Source organism: Panicum hallii, chromosome 9 (assembly GCF_002211085.1).
Source record: "Panicum hallii strain FIL2 chromosome 9, PHallii_v3.1, whole genome shotgun sequence".
Taxonomy (NCBI): Eukaryota; Viridiplantae; Streptophyta; class Magnoliopsida; order Poales; family Poaceae; genus Panicum; species Panicum hallii.
This window is the reverse complement of record NC_038050.1, coordinates 72,224,891-72,239,901: the sequence shown is the minus strand read 5'-3', so window position 1 is coordinate 72,239,901 and position 15,011 is coordinate 72,224,891. Positions and strand designations below refer to the sequence as shown.

General features: G+C 46.9%; 3 protein-coding genes across 4 annotated transcripts; all 3 read right to left on the bottom strand.

The window, feature by feature from the left end:
- Positions 1-1,610: 1,610 nt before the first annotated feature.
- LOC112873441 (predicted GPI-anchored protein 58) lies at positions 1,611-2,207 on the bottom strand. The gene has a single exon (XM_025936388.1). The coding sequence runs from the start codon at positions 2,205-2,207 to the stop codon at positions 1,611-1,613; it is 597 nt and encodes a 198-aa protein (XP_025792173.1).
- Positions 2,208-5,779: 3,572 nt separating this feature from the next.
- Positions 5,780-9,778, bottom strand: LOC112878047 (NADH dehydrogenase [ubiquinone] 1 beta subcomplex subunit 7). Of its 2 annotated transcripts, none has more exons than XM_025942441.1 (2): positions 9,312-9,778; positions 5,780-5,930 (listed from the first exon to the last, which is right to left on the bottom strand). In XM_025942441.1, the coding sequence occupies exon 1, from the start codon at positions 9,666-9,668 to the stop codon at positions 9,342-9,344; it is 327 nt and encodes a 108-aa protein (XP_025798226.1). In that variant the 5' UTR covers positions 9,669-9,778; the 3' UTR covers positions 5,780-5,930; positions 9,312-9,341. The 2 variants fall into 2 exon arrangements, with proteins under 2 accessions (XP_025798226.1, XP_025798225.1); XM_025942440.1 differs by lacking the exon at positions 5,780-5,930 and adding an exon at positions 6,130-6,445.
- A 2,101-nt stretch (positions 9,779-11,879) lies between these two features.
- LOC112873440 lies at positions 11,880-12,407 on the bottom strand. Its single transcript, XM_025936387.1, has one exon. It carries the CDS (start codon positions 12,405-12,407, stop codon positions 11,880-11,882), a length of 528 nt encoding a protein of 175 aa, XP_025792172.1.
- Between the last annotated feature and the right edge of the window lie 2,604 nt (positions 12,408-15,011).

The window sequence follows — 15,011 nt, the reverse complement described above, 5'->3', positions numbered from 1 at the left end:
CAATCTGTAAGGAACATGACCTCATTAGGTCATGATTATGATTTTGATGATTATGTGATAACATTGTCAATGGGACCAACAAGTTTGTGAGCTCAAATTTGTAGGATTTCTAGATCCCATGGATGGAGTCTAATCTATATACAAGATGGTCCAAATCACTATCAAGATGTCCAGGTTGTAGTGTCCAAATGACAGCCGAGATGATTTGAACAAGATTCAGCATGATTACATGCGTCGGTTAAACCGACAGCATGTACTTATAACGGGTCGGTGCTTTGATAAGTTGATATGGCGATCAAGTGAAGAAATCATAGTAGCACCGGTTAAACCGACGCTATAAGAATGGAGGCGTCGGTGCAATAAGGAGATGATATGGCAATCAAGTGAAGAAATGATAGAGGCACCGGTTAAATTGACGGTGCAAAAGGAGGCATCGGTGCAAGCGTGTTGTGGTTACTCAGTATGCATATTTTGGTTCTAGAAGGGTTTCCAAGCAAAATCTTCAGCACCGGTTAAATCGACGGTGGTCGGTGCATTGTGTCGGTGCAACGACGTCAGCAGAGGATGGCAGTTGGAGTTCAACGACTAGTAGGCAGGCTGAGTGTGACCGGTTAAACTGACAGCGGCGACCGGTTTAACCGACGCTTTGCTTTTCATGGAAAAAGTATGTAACAGCTAGGTGTGGATCTCTAGATTATATAAAGTCTCACTCCAGGTCATTTGAGGTTGTTAGAGTTCGTGAGAAACTATCCACACTTTGAAGAAGTTCTCCAAGCCACCTAAGAGCTCATTGATCACATCCTTATATTTAGCACAAGTTTTGAAAGTGTTAGTGCTAGGATTAGCTCTAGAGAGAGTGAGAGAGCAAGGTGTTGCTGTCTTGTGTGCTAGTTCTTGAGTAAACCACAAGTTGTATCTCGGTGTGCCGGCCCCTTGAAGTTTTGGTGACTCGCTGGCAAGTCATCGACCCTCCGGTTTTATGTAAAGCGGCAATGACGGCTTTGTGCGGGGACCGTGGAGACCCGCTTCCTTCGTGGAGAAGCTCCTCAGTGGAGACGTCATCGAGGTTTGGGGACTTGACGAGAGCCTTGGTGGCTAAGCCTTGGTGGGGAGTTAAGAATAGCTCCGGAAGAGACTTGATGACCGGGAAACAATACTCTTAGTGGGTGCTTCAACAACGTGGACTAGAGGCAGTCTTGTGCCTACCCCACGGGATAAATCTTCGGGAGTTTGCTTCCTCCTACCCCTTTTAAGCTTCCGCATTTCTTATTACAATCTTGTGTGCCTTTACATTCTTAATGCAGTATCTTATTAGGATTCGCTATAGGTTACAAAACTCTTTGGGATAAACTTTTCACACTAGTTGAACTCTAGTTGCACATCTAGATAGCATAATCTATAATTTAGTTTATATTTTATGCAAACTAATTTGAGCCATAGGTTAAAGTTCTAGAATAGCTTAATTCATCCCCTTCCTCTCTTAAGCTATGGCCCTATTTGGATCACATTCAGATTTTGGAAGAAGCTAGATTTTGATGGATTGTGAAAATTTGGATTTGAGATAAAATCTGAATCCTGCTGTTTGGATAACTAGATTCGACTAGTTGATTTTATGGACGTTGAAGCATGTCTTCTATGCCCTTGCTATTTTTTTGGCCGTCCCTCTGCTCCACGCCTGGGCGACGGGCGGTGCCTCGGTGGCCGCGGCCGGGGACAGGCGGGGGCGGCGCAAGGCCACCACAGCTGGGGACGGACCGCGGCCAGGAACGGGCGCGGGCTGGCCGGCCGTGGCCGCAGACGGGCAGGGGCGCCCGCGGGCCAGCCGCAGCCATGGACGGATGGGGTTGGGCGCCGGCGCGACGCCTGACCGGGACGGCCGCCAGGGCGAAAACCGCCGGCCCCCGGACGGGCGGAGCGGACGGCGCCGGTGGGGAGCAGGTGGGCAGCGCCGCCGAGGAAGCAGGCGAGCGCAGCTGGTGGTGAGCGGTGGGGCACGCCTGGTGGGCCGTGGGCGCCGGCGAGGAGGAGCACCGCCGGGGCGAAGACGGCTGCACGAGCCGGGAGGAGCGGGCCCCGCCTAGGATGGCCGGCGCTCGGGCGGCCGCGCGCGCCTCTTTATTGGCGGTGGGGAGGAGCAGCGGGGCTGAGCCGCCGCGGGCAGGGACAGGCAGGGGTCCCCGCCGAGCCGCCGCCTGAGTGCCGGCCATGGTCTCCGGCCGTCTCCGCACGGGCCAGTCAAACTGTCGCCCGTAACCGTCCAGACGCCGCTCCTTCCTGCCCAAGGCGAAATGGACGCCCGTGTGGCGCGGGATGGAGCAGGGACGGGCCGCGCGGATGATGGAGCAGGGAGCGGCGGGGAGAGGATGCGTCTGCCATGCGAGTCGGAATGGGAGGGATCGAGGATGATGGAGATGGCAAATTCGCGTAATTTTTCAGAATAGTGTAGGGCAAAATCATAATTTCAGCAGCCAGTAGCTGCTGGAAGCAGCCCAGCTCCAGATTCTGGGATTCTTAAAATCCTAAAATCTTGCTTCTGGAATTTGGACCAAAATCCACCTGTTTGGAAGCTAGACAGCTTCTGACTTCTGGATTCTTAGAATCTGTTGGCTTCCAAACGGGGCCTACGAGCATGGATTCCTTTCACGATCAAACACAGCCAAGAAAAGCTCGCTCGACCTTTGTTGGGTCTCATGCGCATGTGTACGAGATATGAGCTGATCAGTGCGTCGTCGTGTGTGCATGGCTGTGGAAAATTCCTACTGCATCTAGGCACCTAGCCTGTACGCTCTCGCTGAAGAATAAAGGTGATTGTAGGAGCCTGTTCGGTTCGTGGCCTCAAGGATTTGGGCTTTGAATTTAGGTAGAAAAGGAGCTTCAGCCTCTATGATATGCAGAAAAAAGCTAATGGCAGCTGATTTCTCCTTTTTTTTTTGTCTCGGGGACACCAAAAGGCTACGAACCATGCATGCAATAATTATTAAAGAAAGAAGATGTTTTCTTGGAGCAAAAATTGTCACATGATAGATGGTGGTATCAAGAGCAGCATGATGGCGATGATGATGGAGATCAGGGAGGTGACTGGTCGTATCCATCACCTTGACCCCCGTACAGATAAGCCCTACATGCACGCACACACTGGTTGATTTAATTTGTGCATATTGTTCTTGGTATATACTTTAGCCTGTTTGGGTGGGCTAAAGCTAAGTGCTAAATTTTAGCACCTAATAAGTACTCGTACTAATACTAATTTTTTTTTAAGTTTTGGCTAAAGTTTAGCTCATCCATTAGCATTTCTATTTGGATACACTAATACTAAAATTTAGTATTTTTGAACACTAGCACTTGGATCCAAACACCTTATTAATTAAATTTGATTCGGACGACAGAGAGATAGCTCTGTACTTAAAGCTAGCGACGATTGAGCATGTAGATGGATTAACAGCGGATCATATCGGAGTGGCCGCAGGAGGCAGATCATTAATATAAGACATGCAGATCCAAGGAGAAGGATCCGAGCGTAAGGTTCAGAGGGAATTTATTTTTCTGGTCACGTCGTGGCAGCAGGACGCAGAAGGACAAGGAACAATCAGAGATAAATGGCGCGTAAATAAATTAAAACCTTTGAAACCCTGAATGAAGCTGATGAGGATCGGACGGATCGGAGGTCCCCCCCCCCCCCCCCCCGGGGCGTATATCTTTTTCTGTGCTCACCCATGGCATGCGCCGGTCAAATCGCAGCACCCATTTGCAACTCCGATCCTTTTTTTTAATAGAAGCAACTCCGATCCTCTCTCTTCGTTCCGTTCCCCACGTACAGGTTTCAATTCTGTTTCTCATTTTTCCTTTCAGTCAGCAACGAGAAAGTCGAGAAAATCGGTCGTAGTCAAAAACGTTTGATACGAGATGTTAAAATGCTTATTTAAATAAGCTATAGAATCGGTAATCATAACATGGCTTTCGGTTCAATGGTTTGCTTGTTATAGCCATAACTTCTTACTTATCTTGCAACTTTAGGGGATTTTTTTTTCCACCAGTTACCCTTCCAAGGTTACTTGTAGTTAAAAAAAACTCTTCTGTAAGAGAAAGAAAAGGTTGGAAGCAGACACGTAATGCAGAAAGTAGGGGGGAGTTGACAAGATAGCTGTGGATGCACGTACGGCCGGGCATGGCATGAAGGACCGGGGCGCTGGTTTGTGCGGGCATGATGAGCCGTATGATCCGCTTGTTTTCACCATGCATGCAATGATGTCCCTGCTGGTCTGCTTGGCACTTGAGCTCGCTGCATGCCTTCTGCATCGCTGTCCCCCTCCTCTCCTCCTCCTCCCAGCGCTGCTGCATGCTGTTTGTAGGCGCGCGTGTGTATGCTCGTTTGGAACACACAAAGAGATGAGCCTCCTCCTCCTCTGCCTGCAGTCCGGCGGTGACGGTCCATCCCTCTCCTCTCTCATCTCTGTGCTGGACCAGCAAGCAGATGGATCGGCATGCATGCCGATTAACGGGCGCTGCAGCGCAGCAGCATCACTGCGCGTGGCATGTACCGTCACAAACACCACTGTAGCCACGTTTTTCCTTCGTTCAAGTGGTGGATTTGTGGATGAATGTTCTCCTTGTCTCTGGTCTCTGCCCCAATCATGAACGTTGACTCCTCATCACCAGTCGCTTTCGTTATAAATAGCCCAGGAGAGCAACGGTCAAAGTTTTCGTTGGTTGGGATCCAAAAGCCATATATATTTGTGCATGGATGATCATGTAAAGTCGTTGCAAAGGAAGAGATGAGCATCTTGACAAGCTAGCGGAAAGTGGGTGCAGATAGATACAGCGCAGGAATGATCGAGAAGATGAGGCGAGACGAAGCACCGCAGCAATGCAACTGCAGGAAGGGAGGGAGAGCATCATTGCACGGGGGGCGCGGAGGCCTGCCTGGCTGCCTGACCGCCTCAGGACTAGCCGAACCGAGCCGAGACGATGGATATTAACGCGCGCGCCCAGCCTGTTCGTTTCTTCCGACCGGCGAGCGGCGAGGCCCCTGCCATGCCGGTCGTGCCCCCACGACCATGATTCTGTCTCCCCCAACTTTCGTCGGTCGCGCACGGTGGTGGACTGCCAGCCGGAATAGCGCCTGACCTGATGGAGCTAGCCCCTGGAATGGAACAGTAGAACCAAGTAGAGGAGGATCTCTCTGTTAGTTTTCGCCGTGCCCATCATCATTCCGCTCTGCCCTAACTTTGGCCGCGCTACACGGCCACACACACGTCGCCGCGGCACATGCGTCGCTGCCCGACGCCTGCCTTCTGCCTCTGCCTCTGCCTCTGCCCTCGCTAGGAGCGTAACCAGCCACCCGGAAGTCGGAACAAGGAAAGAAAAAGGAGCCGGGCGCATGCATGCCATGCGCGATCGCCCATGCGGGCGCAGCGGCGCTCGGCTCGCTACACCCCCCCTGCCGCGGCCCGGGCGGGCAGGTGCACGGACCCCGGCCGCGGCCGAAATCTTTGGCAACGTGCGCGCGTGCCTCCTTGCCACGGGCAGCGCGTCGTCGTCATTGCGCTGCGGCGCCCGGCTCTTCCACCGCCGCCGCCGCCGTTTGGGCTCACTGTGCGCGCACAGTGCACCACTGTTCGCCAATCACCGGTGCACGCGGCTCGGCGCGGACAGGGCCGGGTCGATGGATCGGACAGGGATGCACGTACGACGACAAAGCAGGTAAATCGACTCCTGGGCGTAAACACAGCCGGGATGAACAGTACCGGCGACAAAACACACCAAGGGATCCAATGTTAACTCCGAAAACAGATTCGCTACGTGCATGGCATCTCCAACTGTGGGTAGTACTGGAAGACCGTTCCAGGAGCTTGAATCGGTTTCTGTCGGGTCACTTGCTTTCAGAGCCTCAAAGTCAGATGCTCTCCTCCTCAAACAGGCAAACACGGCCCCTGAGCCACATATACAAATGTAGTCAGATCCATGGTACACACGCGGACGAAATTTGGTCCAAAGACTTGAAACCCAAACGATCAATTGGTAGCAAGTAACAAGGCAACTCTGCGGTCCAGAGCTATGCTTCAAGCATGGACATAACTGGAGCGACAGATCAATGCAACATGGCACGATGATGACATGCGTAACACAAAATTGCTGCACAGCCACAGACCAGGTAAAGCGGCTATGTTATTACATGACCTACCGCACAAAGTAGGTCTGTCTACATATGAAGGGTCCACTGCACGAATTGCATTCAAAACTTCAAGGCGTCATTCAGTCATCAAGAGTAAGACAGTAGGTTTCGTTATTCCATCAAATTGAAACTTGAAGATGCCCATCAAGGAGAAAAGGGGGAGGGGAAGAAGACAACAGTTAACTTTATGCCAAATTCAACACATGTTTGTTCATACAACAAACATTCAGGATTCTTGCACAATGCCTCTGCACGCTGTGATAACCAGCAGACCTGTACATTCCAAAACGAATTCCACTGGTCAATACGACTGGGCAATAAGCATGAACTACAGAAAAGTAAAATTAACGTGAGTTTCCGGACAGGCACTGCCATCAGGGGAACAAACAAGACAGCAAAATGTCCCAGAGGAAACATAGTAAAACAGTGTTATGTTTGGACGCTGCTTCAGGCCAAAAGGAATAATAATAATAATGGATAGAATAAAACCATCTGAGCCACCTAATAGGATGATGGGATGAAGATTTTTAGCTCGCATACTTAATCATCTGGCATGGCCCCCCAATAGGCAAGGTATCAAATGTCATAGTGATGCATTCACATGGGAGACAAGCAAACCAAAGGGTCCATATAATCAAAGCCATGAAGACTACGGTTTCAGTTTCCAAAATAAAAATAAACCTCTATGCCTACTCAAATTGTAGCATAAAAACAAGAGATTTAGCTCCAGCTAAGATGCAAGGCAACACCATTATTTCTCGCTCAGACTACGATGCATGAACAACCTAAAGTTATGTAATGGTTTCATCATACAGTGGCAGCTTTGAAAAATAGTTCACCAAAGGGGGTCATAATGCATAACTCTGAAGACGTACCTCAAAAGCTAAGTATAGGGAGTCCCACCAAGCAAATATTGACAAAAGAAACGAACATCAGCCAGCCAAAAGGGACTAGTTGCACTACTGCCATAATAATTATGCCGTTTGTTTCATGTTGTTGGTTGTCACAGCCTCAGGCTACAAACAGAATTATCAGACAAGACATGCTTTACAGTGGAAAGTTTGTGACCATATGATCCAGACCAGACCAAAAGATTCCTTAAATATCACATCCGATGTTTTTCAACCTATTGTGCATTAGATGTGCATGGAGTAAAACTACTGACTGACAGCAGCTATTGCTCACATACTTACAGTCCCTATGCCCTGGTTTTCATAACACTGCACTGAATGAACATGTATACAGTCACAAGACAAGGAAAGCTAAATAGTAAAAGAAATAGAACTAATAATTAGTTATGTGTCGAAGATGGAAATAAAACATCCACCAGCACTTATCCGCTTCACCAACCACATTATGCTTGTAACTACAACCCCCATTACAATTAACAAGTTCAACCAGTCGTGCAGTTACTACCTTATGCTTATTAGCCAATGGAGAGTTAGATACAATGGTGACGAATTTAGAGTGGAAGTTCAATTTCCACTACAAGGTTACTGTTTTCACTGAATTTCAGGGTTTCCCCAGCTTCTACTGGAGGGATGGCTGCCAATATTCAAGGTAAGCCCAGCAGACTAGCAGGGCCAACTGTAGCTGGCTAGCCCGCTACAACAGGAACATGTAGAATACAGCTAATGAATTTATGTTGCTCATATAGGAACAGCGGTGTGGTATATTGATGATCATATGTGGGCTTGTTGAGCCCCACAAAAAATTCAGTATTATGCAGCTTGCTCAGTTTTAAACATGAGGTTACATTTTCCTGCTATGAAAATGAACCCCAAAAGAAACATAAAACTTAAGGCATTTTTCATACAGGCAGATGCTCTGTTGCTTTTAACCTGATTAAATTGAAAGAACAGGGAATTATTACATAGTATTTAAGATCAAATGCAACGAAGTACAAGCAGCCTAGGGCTGGAGACACTGGCCCTAGACCCTAACCATCGGCACTATCAAGCTTATGTCTAACAGTATGGAAGCTTTTTTTTCCTTGATGTGGCCTGGTGTGCACCCCTGAAGACCATAGGCTTAACCTCATCCACCCAAAAGACATAACATTCTGGAAAGAGCTGCCTAAGGTGCTAAGTGGTGTTACATTTAAAAAAGAACATTGTGATTATGAAATGGTATCTCCATTTATTTAATAGATATGACACCTCAACACATTATAAAATGGAAACTGGGCAGGTTCCTTCGAGTTCAACATTGTCCGCAGCAATTTGTAGCCGGTAGATATATCCTATACAATATTCTGCCTATTGGCATAGGTAAGCTCACATGACATAATTATTATTACAGATTTTGTTAAATTTGACGCTTCATGGCAATTATGTGTTTTCACGCCCATGTAGCTAAACTAACCGCTGGCTCAGTAAATTGTCTGCCTTAGTCAGATAGCTTCAGGTTTCAAAATTGGGTGTATAAACCAAAATCTAGGCCTTGATAAAGTACTGTTCCTTCCAATGACTAAAGGAGCTGTGAGCCAGAATGTGAGTTCCCATTCCAATATAACCAAACAGACCATTACCAAATTTCAGGTTGTTCTGCAGCTGTAAAAATTCAGGTTGCAAGGCAGACATCATGAATTCAAATTAAGTTGCCTACCAACTAGATTGGTCTCTGAACATTTTAGCACTATTTTATGCTCATGATTCATGAACATCACAATTGGAAATATAGGAACCTACAGCTTTACAGGATAAACTTTGTAGCTGCAGTAAGCACTCAGCAGCAAGTAAATGACGTCAGGAGTGATCTGAGATGTCCATGTATATCAACTGCCTGTTTTTCACGTCGAAGACTCAAATATTCACAGCAAGCTTGCGTAATGATCCCTTCAATCATGGTCACATTTCTACATTTTACCCCAAATCAGTACTCCTTAGAACACTAAATATTTCATCGAGTAGCTTATCACTATCGACTGTGCACAAATTAACCCAATGTCCACGCAGAAACTGACTAATTACCCGATCAGTGTTGCTTCCCCTAACAAAAGGGCGCATGATTCCACTCTCACGCAATTAAAATTCCTAGGGACCTAAGACGAAATGTGGCCTTAAATCACGAACTCAATCAGAACCGCGGAGCTAAATCCAGAACAAATTCGAAACGGCGTGACGGGATCGGAGCTCACCTAAATCAACCGGATCGGACCGGGGCCGGATCAGGCGAGCTTGGCGGTGGCCGGGATGAGGCCTATGGAGGCGCCGCCCTTGACCTTGGCCTCCTGCGCCTCGCGGATCTTCTGCATCTGGAGCATCCGCTCCATGACGAGCTCGTACTGGCACTTCTCGTAGGCGTGGCGCTCGGGCTCGCACTTCCATGGGAGGTAGAACTCGGAGACGCGGCACTTGTTGAGCGGGATGAGGAGGTGCGCGCACTGGTCGCGGTAGGGGAGCGGCACCCGGGCCTCCGCCATCTCCGCCTGCGTGGCGATCTGGGGCTTCGAGGAGCCGAGCTGCACGCCGGCCGCCGCCGCCGCCGCCTCCATCTGTCACTCTCTCCCCTTCTCTCTCGCCGGCGACGTCGTCTCGTCGATGGAAGGGCGCTGCGGGTTTGGTGCGGCGTGTGGTCGGGCGAATGGAGAGGTGACTAGTGAGATCGGTCGCTTTGGATTTGGGGGCTTTGGGTATGGGCTGAGCTGGGCCCTCTTCTGGTAGCTTCTTCTGGCCCATGGTTGTGTGGTTACGGGGAACTGGATCCATGTGGCTCCTTTTTTTTTTCTTTTTCTTTTTTCTCTGAAAAAAGAAGGAAGATGTGGCAGTGTACATTCGTTATGGTATTTTATTTGGTTTCTTAGCCCTAGTATTGCACGTGATCATTAAGGTGTCACAAGCATAGCCTCCGCCTACGATTAAACATGTAACAATTGTCATGTCTCTACCTAGCCGCTATGAGCTTTCATATGTCATCTAGAATGGACAGGAAGAGACATGGGTATCCATTCAAATTAACTTGATGCTCCGGCGGGGTGATGACCAATATAACAGGTGTAAAGGCCAGAAGTTAACATGTGAAGAATGGATGGAAGCTTTGTTGTACATAAGCAACACTTTACAAAATATGACATCACTTGAAAAAAAATACACAGTGCAATGTTCCAAGCAACATCATATAGGTTAGTGAAATTTTGGTGTTCTTTTTTTTTTTGGTGAAGCACAGTATTATTTGGTGTTTCTGTTGACTTTACATGAGGCCACCACGACTGGGCGATCATGTATCGATTAATTTGTTTTATCGAACTACTATGACCATTTACAATAACACAAGCACTCAACATTTGCAGCTTTTTTTTCAATGAACTTGTCCTTCACACATAAAAAACAAAATAGGTGTTTTTATTTGGTTTCTACGTAGTGGGAAAAGGTGAGTTCTTCCTCCGTAGTTTGGTTGGGAGAGAAAGCAAGAGGAGAGGAGGTTTCTGCGTGAGAGAGTGCAGTAGGGAGGAGAGGGGGTATCAGGTGAAATGGAGGTCGGGTAGGGTCTGGTGGGGGCGCGTGGCACAACTTCTCTGCATATAGGATATGTACATAACGACTTCTCGCGCAGAGTTCGCGGTAGAGAAGCGGAAGTCCGAAGAATAAAGTTAACATGTTGATTCTGTACAGTACCTTCTTTCTTTGCTCCAATCTTCAAAACTGATCTTTCAAGCCTTCAAAAATTCCACTAATATTTATGTTGATATTAGAAACCAAGAGCGATCCATTTTGCTTGGATTTGGTAGAAAAGCTCTTGTAGATTTGAAATTAGAATTCTTCATGGAATGTTATTTTTAGATTTTCGGCTGATGTGTTTGGCTTCAAGATGGTTTCCTAAATTCCAAGAAAAATTACCTAAATTCAAGTTTTACAAAGTAGTATTTTACTAATAGAATTACCAACGTAAGTTCTATAATGAAAGAGCGTGTTGCTTCACAAAGCATGAGTTCCAAATGTATCAATAATTCAAAATCAAATTAATATACATTCAAATGAACACAATATTTTTATAGATGCTAACAAGAATGCTTATGATACAATGGTTAACATCATAATTATATTTGGATCGTTACAAGACGAGTGGGTGCTAACTGCTAAATATCGACTCAATCAATAGGAGAACATGATAATTTCGGCACGAACAAGTTGCCGTTGTATGAATTCTAATTTCTTTTCTTTTTAATATAAATATAAAGATACACAGTTTTTCTACGTATTCAGTAAAAAGAATTGGAGAACTTGAGTAGGTGAACGATCGAGTCGACAAGAGAGGGTAAGAGGAGAGAGTGAGATGTGAGGTAACACGTGAGAGTATGAGACTATCCTGTAAGCTGATCCTTATAGCTTCTCCTTCTAGATTTTTTTTTATGGGAACGGTCGTCACTTTATTTAGGGAGCCGTAGAGTCACGGACCAAGCAAATTGTTTACAAACTCTGGGAGGGGATGCACCCAAACACTCGGGTGATCCGGGTCCCTGTCACGACCAAGACGAGCCAACGAATGCGCTACAGAATTACCAGAGCGGTAGACATGAACAATCGACCAAGAGCTAAACATCGTAGCCAAAGTGAACTTAGCTTCTCTGAACAACACACCTCCTTGTGCCAGATCATGTTCATTTGTCTGCAGGGCCTTCACCAGAACTTGGGAATCAGTCTCCAGAATGATATGCTGCATACCTTGAGACGCTGCTGCTTGAAGAGCTGCAAGACAGGCATGCGCCTCAGGACACAGCGCGTCGCGCACCACTGCCAATCGCCCTGCACCTGCCCAGGACTGCCGTTGCATTATCGCGGACAACAAAGCCCCAGGCTCCTGCCAGTTCCTCAGCCCAGAATGCGGCATCCACATTAATCTTCCAGACGTCCGGCGGTGGCGAGATCCATCGCTGAGCATGGCCTCTTGCATTTGCCTGTACCCCTTCAGTTACTGCCTCCTCCTCCTGATGTACTACTGAACGTGCTCTGTAGATGATTTCATCAGTTGACCTCCTCTGCTCGCCCACATTAGCTTTATTATGTGCATCCCACCACGCCCACAGTAAGCCGACGATCAGCAACTTCTTTTCCTCAGGCATAGATAGGACATGTTCAGTTACTTGTTTAGCAGAAGACAGTCCACTGAGAACCTGCCTTGCATCCTCCAAATTCAGGGCTCTCCAGCATTCTTTTGCAAATTTGCACTTGAAAAAACAGTGACCACCATCCTCATCCAATCTCCAGCAGACGGGGCACCTGGTGTCGATGTCCATCCCTCGCCTACTTATGTTTCGTCGAAGAGGCAAGCTGTTATGTGAGAAACGCCAGAGGAAATGTCTCACTTTTGGTGGGCAATTTAACCTCCAAATCTTCTTCCATTCAAAACCAGCACCTTGGCCATGAGCTGATCCCGAGCTTCCTGCACTGGAACTGCTACCACCATATTGCCTTCTTGCCTCCCTTCTTTTAACATCATCCAAAGTATGATAGGCCGATTTTACAGAGAAAACACCCTTCTTACCATAATGCCATGCAAGCAGGTCATCCATACCTGACTTGACGGGTATACTTGCGCTTCCAATCCTCCACCCAGAACACCTCCTCAACCAATTGACGATCCCAATCTCCAATCTCCAGTGGCTGGATTAATCAATTCAGAGACCTTCGTTAGCAGTGTCTGAACCCTCGGTGTTACAGGCCGTCTAGTAACTCCATCTGGAATCCAAGGGTCAAGCCAGATGTTGATTTGTCTCCCATTGCCCACCCTCCAAATGAGCCCCTCCTTCAGTGCTTGCACACCACGTACTATACTACGCCATGAGTACGAAATACCAGGTGCCTCGTGCACATTCATCAGGTCACCATCCGGGAAATATTTAGCCCTGAGAACTCTAGCACACAGGGAATCAGGATTTGTGAGTATCCTCCATCCTTGCCTGGCAAGCATAGCCAGGTTAAACAAGTGCATATCTCTGAAACCCAGCCCCCCATTCTCCTTGCGGGTACGCAATTTTTCCTTCGACAACCAGTGCATCTTGTGCTCATTTTCTTGCTGTGCCCACCAGAACCGGCAGATCATCGTGCTTATAGCGTCACATAATGTTTTGGTCAGATCAAAACAAGACATGGCATAGCTAAGGATGGCTTGTGCCATTGCCTTAATGAATATCTCCTTGCCAGCTTTCGACAATAATTTCTCTTTCCAACCTTGAACTCTCTTCCATACTCTATCTTTCAGATAAGCAAAAGTTTTCTCCTTTGACTTTCCCATGTATACCGGAAGGCCCAAATACTTCTCATTGCGTGCTTCAACCTGAATGTCAAGGGCAGCCATCATCTGCTGCTTATCCGTATTCTTGGCATTTTTACTGAACATAACCGAAGACTTCTCTTTGTTTATGGTTTGCCCCGAGCAATTTTCATATAGTGAAAGAATATTTTGCAAATGATTTGCACTCCGTATATCTGATTTAAGGAGTAACAATGAATCATCAACAAACAATAGATGGTCAATACTCGGAGCATTCTGGCACACTTTGACCCCTTCCAGCTCCCCTCCTTCTTCGTTTACTTTAATTCTCCTTCTAGATTTCAGTCTAGAATGTGTTGATTCCAAGTCTTTTTTTTTGAGATTGATTACAAGTCTACTTGTATCGTTCTTGCTACAGTGGTTCATTGTCTCGGATGCTAAGAGGAAGCCCATGTGCACAGCAGAGGTTGGGCCTATAGTATTTTCTGGGTATTTCATATTTGCGTTTTTCTTAGCTTCCATGGTTGAATTACGGGTCCGAACCTAGCTAGCCCGGTAAATACAACGAGCCCAAATTCTTGTTCCCAGCCCACTCGATGCATTGCTCGTGTAAGTTTTGTTGAGTCGGATAGCCTTTGATCGGATGGAGGTTTTTTCAAAAAAGGGATTTAAAAAAACTAAAATTCGAAAAAGGGGTGCCAGTTGCGAAAATTTAGAGAAATGGGTGCCTCCCGCCCGCTGAACGGGCGGGACGCCTGCGGGCGGGATGTCCCCCGAGGGCCTCTTCGCAGACAATTTCTTCGCGAAGAGGTCCCTGGGAGGGCATCCCGCCCAACCAAAGGGCAGGATGTTGTGCTGAGGGGCATCCCGCCTATTGGTAGGGCGGGAGGTCACCCCACAGGCTATATAAGCCGCAACCTGCCCCAAAAATGCCATTTTATCCAGTAAAAATCAGAAAAAAGAGAAAGAGAGGAGAGGAAGAGAGAAGAGGAAGCGGCGAAGCCCTGTCCACACGTCGATTTTGAGGTATATTCTCATTGTAGCCATATAAGTACTTGAAAATAACTATAATTTAGGAAATATTTCTTAGAATAGTTATGTTTTGAATAGTTTTTAGTATTTTCATTTGTTTTTAGTATAATTTATAATCTGAATAGTTTAGAATATGTAAAATATAATCTGAGAGTCGCTGAAATTTAGGATCGTCGTTCGTTGTGCATTAATATGTAGTATAACTAGTTTATTAATGATTGACAGATATGTCTTTCGAAAAGGGTATTTTCAGTATATATTACGGAGAAGGAAATGTGATTTATGGGCCGAATGGGGTAGATTTAAGTGAATTCAACTGTGCGGTCAGAGGAATTACCAGACCGCACGAGAGGACATTTGAATCCCTATGCAACTGGTTAATGAGGGGATTAAGGATTAATCAGGAGACACACACTGTGAGTGTTCAATGCGTCATAAATCGTACCACTCACGCTTTGATCTGGGAGCTTATGCCACTTGCAAGCAACGAGGACTGGTTAACTTATCTGCAAAATGCAAGTCATTGGCAGTGGCCACTGGTACTCCTTGTCAGTGTGCACCAAAACCCTTTGATAAACATTGAAGCTGCTCCGGG